At 63.5% G+C, this 13,753-nt stretch overlaps 2 protein-coding genes across 4 annotated transcripts in view; one reads left to right on the forward strand and one right to left on the reverse strand.

Moving 5' to 3' along the window:
- Idua (iduronidase, alpha-L-) overlaps positions 1-12,503 on the forward strand; it is a gene marked incomplete in the record, with an annotated part of 13,178 nt that extends 675 nt beyond the window's left edge. Inside the window, 13 exon segments of the mRNA XM_005408686.2 lie at positions 646-786; positions 9,218-9,303; positions 9,430-9,537; positions 9,751-9,846; positions 9,930-10,132; positions 10,204-10,383; positions 10,457-10,670; positions 10,931-11,143; positions 11,224-11,345; positions 11,435-11,560; positions 11,656-11,732; positions 12,047-12,147; positions 12,287-12,503. Coding sequence (XP_005408743.2) covers positions 646-786; positions 9,218-9,303; positions 9,430-9,537; positions 9,751-9,846; positions 9,930-10,132; positions 10,204-10,383; positions 10,457-10,670; positions 10,931-11,143; positions 11,224-11,345; positions 11,435-11,560; positions 11,656-11,732; positions 12,047-12,147; positions 12,287-12,393 — 1,774 coding nt within the window.
- Slc26a1 (solute carrier family 26 (anion exchanger), member 1) lies at positions 558-9,206 on the reverse strand. 3 transcript variants are annotated; one of them, XM_013506832.1, is made up of 3 exons: positions 7,248-9,206; positions 3,496-4,112; positions 558-2,970 (listed from the first exon to the last, which is right to left on the reverse strand). In XM_013506832.1, exons 2-3 carry the CDS (start codon positions 4,084-4,086, stop codon positions 1,453-1,455), a joined length of 2,109 nt encoding a protein of 702 aa, XP_013362286.1. In that variant the 5' UTR covers positions 4,087-4,112; positions 7,248-9,206; the 3' UTR covers positions 558-1,452. The 3 variants fall into 3 exon arrangements, with proteins under 3 accessions (XP_013362286.1, XP_013362287.1, XP_005408742.1); XM_013506833.1 differs by lacking the exon at positions 7,248-9,206 and adding an exon at positions 5,387-7,217 and having other exon boundaries at positions 558-2,553; XM_005408685.2 differs by lacking the exon at positions 7,248-9,206 and adding an exon at positions 5,387-7,217.
- Positions 12,504-13,753: the final 1,250 nt, after the last annotated feature.

The following is a 13,753-nucleotide window of genomic DNA, read 5'->3' on the forward strand; positions in this document are numbered from 1 at the left end:
ACGCCGGGCGGGCCCGCCCAGCAGCCCAGGCGCCCAGGCCGGGCCAGGCTCCGTCGGGGCGGGGTCGGCACCCCGCTGGGTGGAGGAGGGGGGGGCCCCGGGGGGAGCCCGTCCCTTCCCGGACCCGCCCTGTGCCCTCGTCTCGCAGGGGCCGAGACCCCGGCAGAAGTGTGGGCACTTTTTAAAAAAATAAGTAATTGAACCATTTTTCTCAGTTCCCTCAACCCGCCTTTGTCTTAGGATCAGGTTCCTGCTCTTTTCTTCGCTGAACCAATGTACAGGCTTAAGGATTTCCGTTTTCTTTCCTGCCGCAGGGTCGCCCCCGTATTGGCCCAGCGCTGTGTCTGGGTGTGGGGTTTCCTCCCCTGGGAGAGCCTGTGCGGGGGGCTCGGGGCTGGGCTCTTCCTGGTGGACCCGAAGCCTTAGCGCAGCCAGGGTGCGGAGTGACCTCTCCCCCAGCACGCACAGAACCTCCCTTCTCCAGCAGAGTCAGGGTGGTGCCCATCACGGTCCCCTGTTCAGTGGAGCCCTACCCCCAAGGACAAGGGTGCACAACATTCCTGGCCTGGGGGCAGTTTATTGTTCACTAGTACCCATCTTCAGGCCCTGGTCGGCACCAATGCAGGGCACCTTGTCTGTCCCTAGCCCCCCACTGCCACACGACCAAGCTGACCAGTATGACCTCAGCTGGGACCAGCAGCTCAACCTCGCCTATGTGGGCGCCGTTCCCCACGGTGGCATCCAACAGGTTCGGACACACTGGCTGCTGGACCTCATCACAGCCAGGTGCGTGGGACTGGGTGGGACTGGAAGTGGGGGCCAGTGCAGGGCTGGGTGGCCCTCAGGTCCTGTCGGAGTACCCTGCAGGGATGGGGGGACAACCTGGCTGGGGTGCTGAGGGCACGTTGGAGGTCCAGGGTCAGGCTGGTGTCCACTGCCCTGGCTCTGTGTGCACGATGTGGTTGGTGGTCTAGCCGTGTAGGAATGCCATGCCTGTGGCCTGGCTGAGGTTGTGGTGGCCACATGCCCTTCAGCCCTGGCCTGGCCTGCAGGGAAGAGCACCAGGTGTGAGGGGCACTTGGGTGTAGGTGGGTTCCAGAAACACAGACCCTCACACCCTGGTCACGGCTCCAGCTCCTTCCCGAGGGGCAGGGTCTGGGCCGGCTCTGGGCCGGGGTGTCCCTCTCCACACTTGCAGGACTCTGTGAGGATAAGATGGCAACGTGGTATTCAACAGGGCATGGCCCTTCCAAGCTCTGGTCAAGGCACACTGTGGGCACTGGCATGAGGAGGGCATGGCTGATCTCAGAGGCAGAGTTCTGGGTCACTGAGCACCAGGTCTCGAGTGTGTTCTGGTGCTGCCCCTGCTTTCCCAGCCGGGGTTCCCGGAGCTCAGTGATGGTGACCTTCAGGTGTCTGCCTCAGACTCCCAGAGCGCAGGCCACAGCCCCGTTAGAGGGCAGAGTTGGTGGCCAGCAGCTCCCTGTGGCGGGCCTGCCCGGCCTCCACAGCGCTGTGCACACTGGGGAACAGCTGCTCCTCCTCAGTTCCTTGGTCCTCCCCAAGGAAGCCCCCTCTCTGGAGGGCATCTCTCACCGAGGGGCTGCAGCAGGCCAACAGCAGGGTGACACCCAGTGCCCTGTAGTCTCGGCGCAGGTCCTGCAGCATGGCCATGCCGGCAACATCCAGGAACAGCAGGGGGGCGCAGTCAATGACCACCGTGTGGAACCCCGCTGCCATGGGCACCAGCCTGGCTCCACTGCTCACGGGGTCCTTGCCCTCCATGGGGTCCCCCTCACCTGCCCCTAGCTCCAAGCCCTGTGTCTTCCTGCTGGCAGCCGAGCACCCCGCGTCCAGCCCTGTGAGACTGTAGAGTGACTGCAGGAAGAAGGCCTTGTTGGCATAGCAGAGTGGTCCTGCAAAGCGGAACACTCGCACTCCGGCTGGGGGCACCAGGCCCTCAAACTCTGCAGCATCTTCATAGAAGGCCGAGTCTCCAATGCGGGCGAGGAGTGCAGCCTGTGGGCGCTGTGTGCGCCCCACCAAGCTGAGCAATGAGAGGAGCAGCCCGGCCAGCAGCCCAGCCTCGACGTTGACCAGCACACAGGTGGCCGCGGTGACTGCCCAGACCAGTGCGTCGGCTGGGCTCAGCCGCCACAGCTGTGGGAGGTCCCTGACCTTGCGCAGAGCGCCCCGCAGGCTGGCCACAATGACACAGGCCAACACACTCCGCTGCAGGTCCCGGAACAGCGGTGCCAGCGCCAGCAGCACCAGTAGCACCACAGCTGCACTGACCAAGCTGGACACCTGCGTCCGGCAGCCAGTGGCCGTCTTCACCAGACTCTTGGACAGGGCGGCGCCAGTGACGTAGCAGTGGAAGAAGGCAGGCAACACGTTACAGCAGCCCACGGCCAGCAGCTCCTGGTTGGCACGGACAGAGTAGCCATGGCTGCGGGCGAACATCTCGGCCAGCGAGATGGAGAAGGCTGAACCCACCAGGGCCAGAGACACAGCATCCAGTGCCACACGCCACATCAGCTCCAGGTCTGGTGCCTGTGGGGGCACAAAGCCAGTGGGGATGTCACCAGCCACATTTGAGCCAAAGCGCTTGTGGAGCTGCCCGAAGTGGGACACAAGCGTGGCCACCACAATGACCAGCAGCTCTGTGGGCAGTGGCACCCTCAGGCGGCGCCGGCAGCGGTCCGAGAGCTCCTTGCCTGCCAGTAGCACCAGCAAGCACACACCACTGGTGACCATGTCGCAGATGTTGGCCTCCCCTAAGCCATGCAGCAGGCTCAGCCATGTGCGGACCACCATGCCAGGGCCCTGGTGCCGGGGGACCCGCACGCCCAGCAGGTGCCTGAGTTGCGAGGTCAGGATGGTCACCGAGGCCCCCATAGCGAAGCCATCCAGCAGTGGCTGTGAGAGGTAGGCGGACACAAAACCCAGCCGGAGGATGCCCATGAGGACCTGTGGACAGAGCATGTGGATCTCAGGCCACCTTGCAGGAGCCCCATGCCCCACATCAACAGTGTCCAGCAAGGGGCGTGGTCACAGCACAGAACCCACTCACCCACAGATGCTACCACGTGCCCTGTGTTCTGCACATGCCCATGCCAGCAGACACTGGGGCACGTGTGGGTTGCATGTGGGGCAGTGGCTGGAATGCTTATGTTGCATCTGTGCAGAGATTTGTTGGGGGCAGCCCCCCTCTCTTGCATGATGGGACCCCTGGAGGGGCTGGAAGGCTGCAGAAGGCAGCCCACCTGGGGCTCCTGGGACAGGAGGCCATGTGGGTCACAGTCTGCTCTCCGTGCTGCCCTCGACCATGGTGCTGCTGGGCCCACTCCTGCCCCATCCCCACTCTATCTCATGGGGCCGGCCCGGGGCTGCAGGGCAGCTCCTCCTGCCCTGCCCTGAACTTCCTCCCAGCTTCCCCAGTGGTAGATGGTGAGCACCCAAGGGAGGCCAACCTGCAGTGTACCTGCTCCTCACCTGGTAAATCCCAGTCATCAGAGTGAGGGCAGTGGCCACACGGATGGCATAGCAATCCCGCCCACAGTCCTGCAGCCTGGGCTCCAATGTGGCTGCTGAACTGTTCAGGGTGCTGCCATTGTCCCTGGGCCCCAGGCCATCTTGAGAAGGGTCAAAGCCGGCCAGCTGGAGTTCACGGTCCACCACCTGCCCCACTACGAGGCACAGCAAGCTGAAGATGCCCACAGACACATGGTGCGAGGTGCCCAGCAGAAAGTAGATGAGATTGGCAAAGAAGGACGTGTAGAGGCTGTAGATGGGCTGTAGTCCAGCCAGCAGGGAGTAGGCGATGGCCTGTGGCACCAGGATGATGCCGATGACCAACCCGGACATGATATCACCTGCCAGGTCCTCCTGGGGGCGATACTGACGCAGCCAGCGTGTGACAGGGACCAGGTCCTGTACCAGTGCCCAGGCCCGCGGCACACTGCACCTACAGCTCCGCTGCAGCCTGGCCTTCAGCGTCTCCATCAGGCTTTGGGGGTTGGGTGGCTGCCGGCGGACCAGCACCAGGCCCCTACCCTGCTGTGGGGTGTTAAGGGGCACATCCATCCTGTAGTGCCAAGCCTCACACCAGCCTGCAGGGAAGAGCAGTTATGGTCAGGTCTGTGCCCACTGACAGCCCGGGACTGGGGTTCAGACCAGGTCCCAGACAGCAGCAGATGCTTCTGCTGCCCCTCCTGACTTCAGGCCCAAGCCTGCTGCCCCTTGTGGATGGATGGCGGGTCTTGAGTGCTAGCATCCAGTCTCTGGGGAGACGTGATTACTCATGTCTTGGCACGTGGGGGCTTGGGGTGCTGGCAGGTGGCACAGATGTCCAGTCCAGGCTCAGTGCCGGCCGTGTCTGCAGCTGCTACCTGAAATCCACTCTGAAGTCCTGAAGGTGACACCTGTGTGCCCCATCACACACGCAGGGCTCAGACCAGAGAATCCTAAAGAGGATTCCACCTCCCCAGCACTCTGGTGTGGTGAAGGTCCCTGCTGTCCACACCAGCATCCCTGTCCCCTTCCTTACCCAAACCTTTCCCCACTCCTGTGGGCACCTTGGGCTCTGGGCAGGGCAGAGCAGGGCATGTCCTCCCTGCCCTGTCTAGCCATGTGGATGCCCCACCCCAGATCTGTGCTCACCCCACCCCTCTCTCCTTGCCCTGCTTGAGAGGGAGAGATGAGAGCAGGCCGAGAGGGGGCCCGGCCTGGCTGCTGGGAGAGGAGTGGGGTGATGCTCTGGGTCTCTCCAGGGAGTCCTGAGACATGACACCCCTTCCCTGAGTGCCAAAGGCCCCTTCCAGATGCGCAGTGCGCCATGGAGTGGGCATGCTGCTCTGCAAACAGCAGTCTAGCCACCCCAGCACCTCCTGACCTGGCCTGGCCTGGCCAGACCAGCTCTGTGGCGCCGGCGAGGCAGTGCTTAGAGCCCACACTGCCCGTGAGCGGCCTTGGGTCTGTCCTGTTTCAGGCTCCAAAGTACGTGTTTTTTAACCTCCCCCACCCAATGGCAAAGTTAAGCAAATAGTCTCTGTTTCCACAGCCCAGGACCTCCAGTTTAATGCCCATTCCCACTGCCACCCACAGCTTCCTGGAGACTGGGCTGGGGGCCCCAGCCTGGTGGGTGGCTCAGTGCTGGAGAAGCATTGTGAGAACCATGACCCCTTTCCCCAAAGACCATTCCACAAGGGTCCCTGGACGCCTTAAGCTCACCCCTGAGGGCAGGGGCATTGGTCCTGACTGTAGGTGCCGCCCACTTTGTGCTCAAGTGTCCCCCAAAGAAATGGCAAGATTTGTTTCTGCTCCACCTCTCCACCCGGTGAGCCGCCTCCGCTGAGGCCGGGTTGTCGGTGTGCAGGAGTCTTACCTGGGGGGGCCTCCTAGGCTCAAGACTTTGGATATCGAGGGCCTGGGCCTGCTTCCGGGTGGACCTCTGAGCCCAGCAGGGATGGTGAGGGTCTGGCGCTGACCTCCCAGAGCTCTGTGTGTGCTGGGCCGTTGGTTCAATTATTTACCCCAAAGACTGCTGAGTCATGGGTTTCCCCTGATGCCTGTTACCTGAGCGGCTAATCCAGTGAGCTAATCCTGCAAGTTGTACTGTAATCAGAGGCTCACAAATAATTACAGTTATTCGGGCCTCCGATAAGCTCCTGGACTACCAGGAGTGGAGCTATAGCTGCAGGAGGGATGGGTGGGGAGAGGGGGGTGGAGCAGGGTACACTCCAGCCCCCTTCAGCTCCAGGCTTCAAGGCCCATGCATGGCTGCCCCACACTCCAAGAGGGGCTGGAGAGGCTGGTCCCTGTCCTCCTAGGGCCTGCTCTGGTCTGAGCAAGAGCAGAGTGGAAACCAGCGGGCCTCAGGCAGCATTGTCACCAGGTCCTCCCATGGAAGGCTGGCACAAGGCTGCCAGTGTGCACACGGATATCCTCCCCTGTGTGGCAGTTCTACCCCAGCCCCAGGTGGACCACCACTCTGATTGGCTAGGTGCCTGGGGCCAGGCATCCTGTCCTTGGCAGTGGGTCGGACCAACAGTACTTGCTAACCTCGTGGTAGATGAGCCTTAGCATGAGTTCCAGCAGCACCTGAGATACGTAGGGTGTGGCCCATGTGAAAGATGCCAAGGACAAGCTTCAGTTTTAAAAGTGGCAGTTCAACAGGTGTTCTGCAGAACCAGCTAGAACCCTGGGGCTCCAGGACAGGATGGTAGAGGTTGGGGTGGAGCCAAACCCCCAGAGAGAGGGGATCCTATCCAGCTCCATGCTGGAATCTCTTCCCGGTGGCCTCCTGCATCCGACCTGGCTCCCCACAGCTACGGGCCTGGCCAGGGAAGACAAGGAGCTGGACTGAGGGTGTGGTATATGGGCGAGTGACCAGAGAAGGAAGCACCTGAGCGAGCCAGGAGGCAGGGCTGGACACCCAGCGTGGAGCGCCCCACCCTGCTCCCAGGGCCCTCACCAGGTGCCCTCTGCTCCCTCCCCTAGTCCTGTTCCTACTCTGGGAGGCTCCTTTGGGGAGGCAGGGCCTGGGCCTCGTCCCACCCCTTGTTGGGGTGGGGGTGTTGTTTGCCTGGGGTTGGAAGCTGTGGCTTGAAGGAGCCCTTTCCGTGGGTGTACTGGGGTGAGTCACAGTGGCTGCTGTGGGGCAGATAAAGGGCTCTCCAGTCCAGAAAACAGCCACTGGCAGTGATCTGCAGGGTTACTCGCAAGGGGCCTCGGAGGAGGGCAGAGCCGGGAGGATCCTGGCTCAGGAACATTGGTGTGGGACAGGCGGGGGTCACCTGGGAGCAGAGATCTCAGGGGACAGCACTGTCCTGCCTGGAGCGCACCTCTGGTGAGCACGCGCAGTCAGGACGCATCTACCGGGCTCAGTGCAGGAGGTGCCCTCGGCCTCCGATGTCCGTCTGCGGGCAGTCTCGCCTGCTCTGCGTGCAGAGAATCGCCCAATGCCCTTCTGTTCAGCCTCTGGCCCAGCCCGGCGCGAGGTGCTGACTGCTTTCACTTTATCTTCGCAACGACAGCTTACAATTTGAGCGCATTTCTTGGAAAGCAAACAGTGTCCCCTACCGTGAAGGGGCGCCCTGGGCTCAAGGACCCGGCCTGAGCTTGCCGGAGGCCGGAGGCGAGTCTGCTCACGCTCCCAGGCCTGGACAGCGGTGCTGGGCACCCTCGCCCGGTCCCAGGGGCGGGACCTTGTCGCGCGCTCCGAGCGCCGCGGCCCCGCTGCTCACCTTGCGCGTCCTCGCCCGCTCCCTGTGAACGCGAGGCTCCTCCATCCCTCCTGAGCACGCGCGACCCCTTCCCTCAGCCCCGGCATGCACGCCTCTCCCTCACACTTTGCAAGCACGGCCCCTCGACCTGCGTGCATGCGCATGTTCCTTCCTCCCCCTGGTGCAAATGCGGTCCCCTCCCGTCGCCCGGCACACCCCGGCTGCGCGCTCACTCTGATCGCGCACGCGCTCTCACCGGCTAGGCCGCAGCAGGGTCCGGAGCGCACGCGCGGGCTCCGGCTTGGGCTCGGGGATCGGGCGGGGGCTGGCTTCGTGAATGGGCCCTTGTGCGGCTTCCTGGCTGGAGCGGGTGCGCCACCACCTCCCCAACTCAGCCCCGCTCAGCGGAGGTCTTTCACACTTCTCCTGGCGCCGAGGCGGCAGAGTCGCGCACTGGCAGTACGGTGAGGATTGCCTCGGCCTGTGGGGGCCCCAGGGGTACCCCGCATCTCTGCATTCCTGATGCCGAGGCGAACCCCAGCCGTTGGATGCCGGTATTGGCTGGGGACGCCTCTGACGCGTGGCTCCTGCAGTGTGGGCGCCATTTGGGGTCGTGGCCGGGATGGGGAGGCCTGAGCCCCCCTGCGCCTCTGTTGCAGTGGCCTCTATCCTTACCCAAGCATCAGTCACGTTTTATTCATTTGGTTGCCACCTTTAGATGGAGGAGAAGGGCAGAGCAGACCCCGCAGGACCCTGCCTGGGCCTCGAGCGGCGAGGAGGGGGACTTGGGAACCGGACTTGCAATGTCTAGGTCGGCGCCAGGCTGGCCAGGCTGTGGCGTGGTGGTGATGTATTGCACTGTCCACCATGGTGCCCTGCCCTTGTCCCTCCTCACCCCCTCCAGAGCCCTGGCCACAGCGTGGTGTCCTCACTGAATGGCCTCGGTGGCCAGCTCCACACTGCAGGACCAAGGCCAGTATTGCAGCTGGCCCTGTCCAGCTGCTCAACCCCATGACCACACCACAGCCCTGGACACCCCCAGCTCCCTCGAATTCCACAGGAGTCAGTGTCCCCGTCACCTCAAAGATCCATCTGCCCCAGCCCATCAGTGTCCTCCAGGGAGCCCGCCACAGCCCCAGCCAGAGTTCCTGCTCTTGCTCTGACCCCTTTTGAGATGTCGGAACTCCCAAGGCCCCATTGCCAATCCCATCCCCACAAAGCCCTGACACCTCATTTTCCAGACATGCATGGCCCACGGCTGCCCTGTGCTCTCAACCCCCGGGAGCCCCTCCTACCTCAAGGCCTTTGCACGTGGCAGTGCCCCAGACGTTCTCATGCTGCAGTGCCCTGTTACCTCTTCAGAGAACCCCTCTCTCCTGGTCTGCTACCCTCCAGCCCCATCACAACACATGCACATCCAGTGTTCTGTCCAGGTCCAGGGGGCTATCCATGACACCTGACCTGTGTGACCTGACCCAGGGTGGGAAGCCCCCACCTCCCTCTCTGCTCTCCCACGTTGACTGTTGAAGGCCAGGAGAGGGATGAAGGTACCGCTAGGTCAGCAGGTCCTGGCCTCCAGGAGCACCACCAGCTTCCCCCTTGGCCTTCCCACAGTGCCCCACTCCAGGTTGGCTGTGTTCAGGACACGGTCCCCTTGGCACCGCAGCCCACCCATCCTGCTACCCCTTTCTGGCAGGTCCTGGCTGCCCCCATCCCCAAGCATCGTAGCTGTCCTGCGCTGCCCTGAATCCTCTGTCCTTTGAAGGCTCAGAGGTGGGGGGACCTGAGCAGATTAGTTCATACTAGGCTATGAGTGACTGAGAGGCCTCCCTGGTGCTGGTGTTTTCCAAAGGGAGCAGCCCATCCAGAAGCCTGGATCCCCCTGGATGGCATTGGGCAGACTCCCTACCTGCCCCCATGTGGCCACAGTTCCAGCAGGGTGTGCTGAGATGCACTACTGCACCCCCCTAAGCCCGACTATCCTTCGACAGGGAGGCCACCGGGCAGGGCCTAAGGTACAATTTCACCCACCTGGACGCCTATCTGGACCTCCTCAAGGAGAACCAGCTCCTCCCTGGTGAGTGGCAGCGCTGGCCTCCTCTCACCCACAGCCCTTCTGGTGACAGTGCTCAGGACAGGTGGGTGCCAGGCAGGAATGGTACTGGGCAGGGGGTGGGCAGTGGGCATTGTGCTTGTGTTGCAGGGTTCGAGCTGATGGGCAGCCCCTCTGGACACTTCACGGACTTCGAAGACAAGCAGCAGGTGTTTGAGTGGAAGGACCTGGTCTCCACCCTGGCCCGGGGATACATCGGTGTGCAGGAGAGGGCTGTGGGGCTCTCCCGGCAGACTCCCCACTCCCTAGGCCACCCTAAATCTTCTCTGTCACCAATCCATTGAGCCAGGGTTTCCAGGAGGTGGGGGGCACCTCCAATCAGACAACCAGTCCCATCCCAACCTCCCCCGCCAACCCAGCCCTGGGTGCGCTTGGCCCTTGCTGGGCCTAAGAGTGGAGGCCGCTTTGCAGGCAGGTACGGACTGGCGCAGGTCTCCAAGTGGAACTTTGAGACGTGGAACGAGCCGGACCACCATGACTTTGACAACGTGTCCATGACCCAGCAAGGTGGACGATGCCCGCAGGGCGCCCGGGGCAGGGTTGGGGGAAGCAGTGCTCTGAGGACACTCAGGACACTCCCTCCCGTCCAGGCTTTCTTAATTACTACGATGCCTGCTCTGAGGGTCTCCGTGCTGTCAGCCCCAAGCTGCGGCTGGGTGGCCCTGGCGACTCCTTCCATGAGCCTCCAAGGTCCCCACTCAGTTGGGGCCTCCTGCGGCACTGTGCCCGTGGCACCAACTTCTTCACTGGCGAGCGGGGTGTGCGGCTGGACTTCATCTCCCTGCACAGGAAGGTGCGCTCCTTCCCCTCAGTCCTTGCCCTCCAGCCACAGCCCTGCACACTGACACCTTGCCCCTGCTGCAGGGCGCAGGCAGCTCGATCGCCATCTTGGAGCAGGAAGCCGTGGTTCTAGGCCAGATCCAGAGGCTGTTCCCCGAGTTCAAGGACACCCCCATTTACAATGATGAGGGGGACCCGCTGGTGGGCTGGTCGCTGCCGCAGCCCTGGAGGGCAGACGTGACCTATGCGGCTTTGGTGGTGAAGGTGGGCCGGGCCTTCCTGCTGCGGGCTGGAGTGGCTGGCCCAGCTGAGGTCCCAGCCGGCCCGCCATCTGCAGGTCATTGTCCAGCACCAGAACCTTCTGGTTGTCAACGCCAGCGCTTCGGCCTACAGGCTCCTGAGCAACGACAACGCCTTTCTGAGCTACCACCCACACCCGTTCTCGCAGCGCACGCTGACCGCGCGCTTCCAGGTCAACAACACCCGGCCGCCGCACGTGCAGCTGCTGCGCAAGCCCGTGCTCACAGCCATGGGTCTGCTGGCCCTGCTGGGTGAGGAGGGCTGCCCTGGGCAGCGGGCAGCCAGGGTGCCCTGGCCAGGGCCCCGAGGTAGTGGGCAGGACGGTCATGAGTAGAGCATAGGCTCCCCAGCCGCGTTGTTTCTCGGGGTGAGTCCCCCCAAAGCCTGCCCCCGCTCCACCCCGCCCCTCCCAGCCCGGGACCCCCTTCAGGTGAGGACAGGGAGCACATGGTGGGAGGCCAGGCCCTGGGGTGGGGGCAGCCGCCCCAGTGACAGCTCCAAGGCCTTCCAGACGGAGAACAGCTGTGGGCAGAGGTATCGCGGGCCGGCGCGGTGCTGGACAGCAACCATACGGTGGGTGTCCTGGCCAGCGCCCACCGTCCCCAGGGCCCCCGCGACGCCTGGCGCGCCACGGTGCTGGTCTACGCGAGCGACGACACCCGCGCGCACCCGGGCCGCAGCGTGCCGGTGACTGTGCGCCTGCTCGGGGTCCCCGCGGGCCCGGGTGAGTGGAGCGCGGCCCCCGGCGGGGCGGGGCGGGGCGGGGCGGGCCGGAGAGCCGAGCCCCAGCGTCCCGCCTCGCAGGGCTCGTCTACACCATGCGCTATCTGGACAACCGGCTCTGCAGCCCCCAGCGCGAGTGGCGGCGCGCGGGCAGCCCCGCCTTCCCCTCGGCGGCTGAGTTCCGGCGCATGCGCGCCGCGGAGGTGCGCGGGCGTGAGGAGCGGGCGAGGGGGTTCGGCGGGGTAAGCCCCGGGTCCGAGAGGGGCGGCAAGCTGGTCTCCGTCGTCCCCAGGACCCGGTGGCCTCTGCGCCGAGACCCTTCCCCGCCAGCGGCCGCCTGACGCTGCGCCCTGAGCTCGCGCTGCCCTCGCTGCTGCTGGTGCACGTGTGCGCGCGGCCCTCGGGGCCGCCGGGCCAGGCAAGTGGCCCCCAGGTGCCCCAGCTCCCCGCAGGCCGCCTTCGCCCCCCAGGATGCCCGGCTCTCCCACGCTCACGCCTGCTTCTTGCCGCCAGGTGACCCGGCTCCGTGTGCTGCCCCTGACCCGAGGGCAGCTGGTTCTGGTCTGGTCTGATGAGCGAGTAGGCACCAAGTACGTGAGTGGAATGTGGCCCGCCCTGGTGCCCACCTGTCCTTACCCCACCTCCGCTGCGCCCTGGAGTTACTGGCTGCGCCTGTCCCCCACCACGCCTCCCCAGATCCCTCCTGCCAGGTTGTGGGGCGTGTGTGTGCTGTGGGGTACCTGCAGGGGATACTGGGAGTTGGGCTCCTGCTGTCCACCGTGTGGCCTCTGCTTGTAGCAGGAAGTGCTGGGACACAGCAGCGCCAGGAAGGGAGTGAGCAGGAGGAGACTGTGGCCACACGGGCCCCTTGGGCCACCAGTCCTCCTGACCCTGACCTCCGCAGGTGCCTGTGGACTTACGAGGTCCAGTTCTCCCTGGACGGCAAGGTGTACACCTCGGTCAGCAGAAAGCCGTCCACCTTCAACCTCTTCGTGTTCAGCCCAGGTGCACCCACGGCCACAGCCCTGGTTTCAGCCCCTCCTGTGCTGGGTCTCGTACATACCTGGTGGGGTGGGCCCAGGGACTGTGGGGACTTGCTGGGTTTGGGTGTGCTTGCTAAAGGCCGCACATACCTTGTTTGCAGACCCCGCTGTCGTCTCTGGCTCCTACCGAGTTCGAGCACTGGACTACTGGGCCCGGCCAGGCCCCTTCTCTGACCCCGTGCCATACCTGGAGGTCCCTGCTTCCTGAGGGCCACCTGGCCTCCAGGCTGACCAGTCAGCAGCCAAGTTGGGCCGCTGACCACCGGCCAGTCAGTTGTTGGCTTCTTCTGTGCCTCTAAAGTGCCTTGCTGCCCATCAGTCTTGGGGTCAGCCTCTGTGGACCGGCCTAGGTGGACAAGGGGCTGGGTCCAAGGGTAGAAAGGAAGGGGATGGTGAGGACCCTTTGCTGCCTTCTGTTGGTCAGTGCCCCCAGTCTGGGGAGGGGAGCTGCTGCAGGGGGTGAGGGCACTCTTGGGGGTTCACAGCTCACCAGACTGTGGCCAGCAGAGGAGGCCTCCACTGCCCACTGCGTCTGTGTGACCCCTGTGGCCATCCTGGCTCTGTGTCTGAAGCCACAGGGCTAGGGCACAGTGGGCTGGGGCACAGCTGCTGTCCAGTGGGTGACCCGCTGGGCACATAGGTCCATGTACCACTTCTGTACATTTCCTTTCTTGCCAGCAGCCTCCAGGAAACATGTCATAAAGCATTTGGTAAGGAGTGGTCTGGAGGCAGCTCAAGCCTCCTGTTTGGGGATGCAGGTATACTCGGTCCTCAGCGTGCTGGGCCATTGAGTCATGTGGCCAGGTGACTGGTGCTGGGCCTCCAGCGGGGCTCGGCAGCAAGTCTGGAGCTGCATTCCCAGTGGAGAGTGGGGTGTGGCAGCAGAGGTAGCCTTGCCTTAGTCCAACGGCTGTCCACCAGTAGCATAGCATTGTACCACATGGTGGCCTGCTGAGCCCTGTCCTGCCAGCGTTGCCTGTTGTCCAGAAAGTACGTGAGCCCCAACCCAGAGTCCCACCTGCTCTGGGCCTCGGGAGGAGTGACAGACAAGGACATCTCATCCTTCTGCAGGATATCTCACCATCTCACCACTTCGGAGACCCTGCACACTTCCTGGGAGGCTCCTGGGGCATTCCAGGGCTTCTCGCTTACCCGGCAGGAGACCTGGCTCTCTGAGGCATCTAGGGCATGTATTTTCTCTTGTTCACTGAGTCCAGTTAGTGGACTCAAGATCCCCTGGCCAGCTCTGTGAGGCTGAAGCAGGAAGATCACAAAGTCAAGCCCAGCCTAGGCAACTTTCAGATTTAGCACTCCCTCAAAAAATAAATTTAAAAAAGGGAGGGCTGGGAGGAGCCAGGTATGGTTACACTGTAATTCCAACACTTGGGAAGCTGATACAAGAGTGTGAGTGCAGGTTCAAGGCCAGCCTGGACAACTTAATGAGACCTGTCTTGAAAGAAAGAAAAAAAAAGGCAGGCAGAGGGGTTCTGGTAGTTTGGTGAGAAGACTCTGGGTTCATAAAGAGGAGGAGGAAGAGCTTGGGGGAAAGACTGCCGGACGGTGTTTGG

This window comes from Chinchilla lanigera, unplaced genomic scaffold (assembly GCF_000276665.1).
Source record: "Chinchilla lanigera isolate Chin_1 unplaced genomic scaffold, ChiLan1.0 scaffold00113, whole genome shotgun sequence".
Lineage (NCBI taxonomy): Eukaryota > Metazoa > Chordata > Mammalia > Rodentia > Chinchillidae > Chinchilla > Chinchilla lanigera.

Coding starts and splice junctions, on each gene's coding strand:
- Slc26a1 (XM_013506832.1), bottom strand. CDS start 4,086: ATGGATGTGCCCCTTAACACCCCACAGCAGGGTAGGGGCCTGGTGCTG. Junction 2,971..3,495: donor TGATGACTGGGATTTACCAG/GTGAGGAGCAGG, acceptor CTCTGTCCACAG/GTCCTCATGGGCATCCTCCG.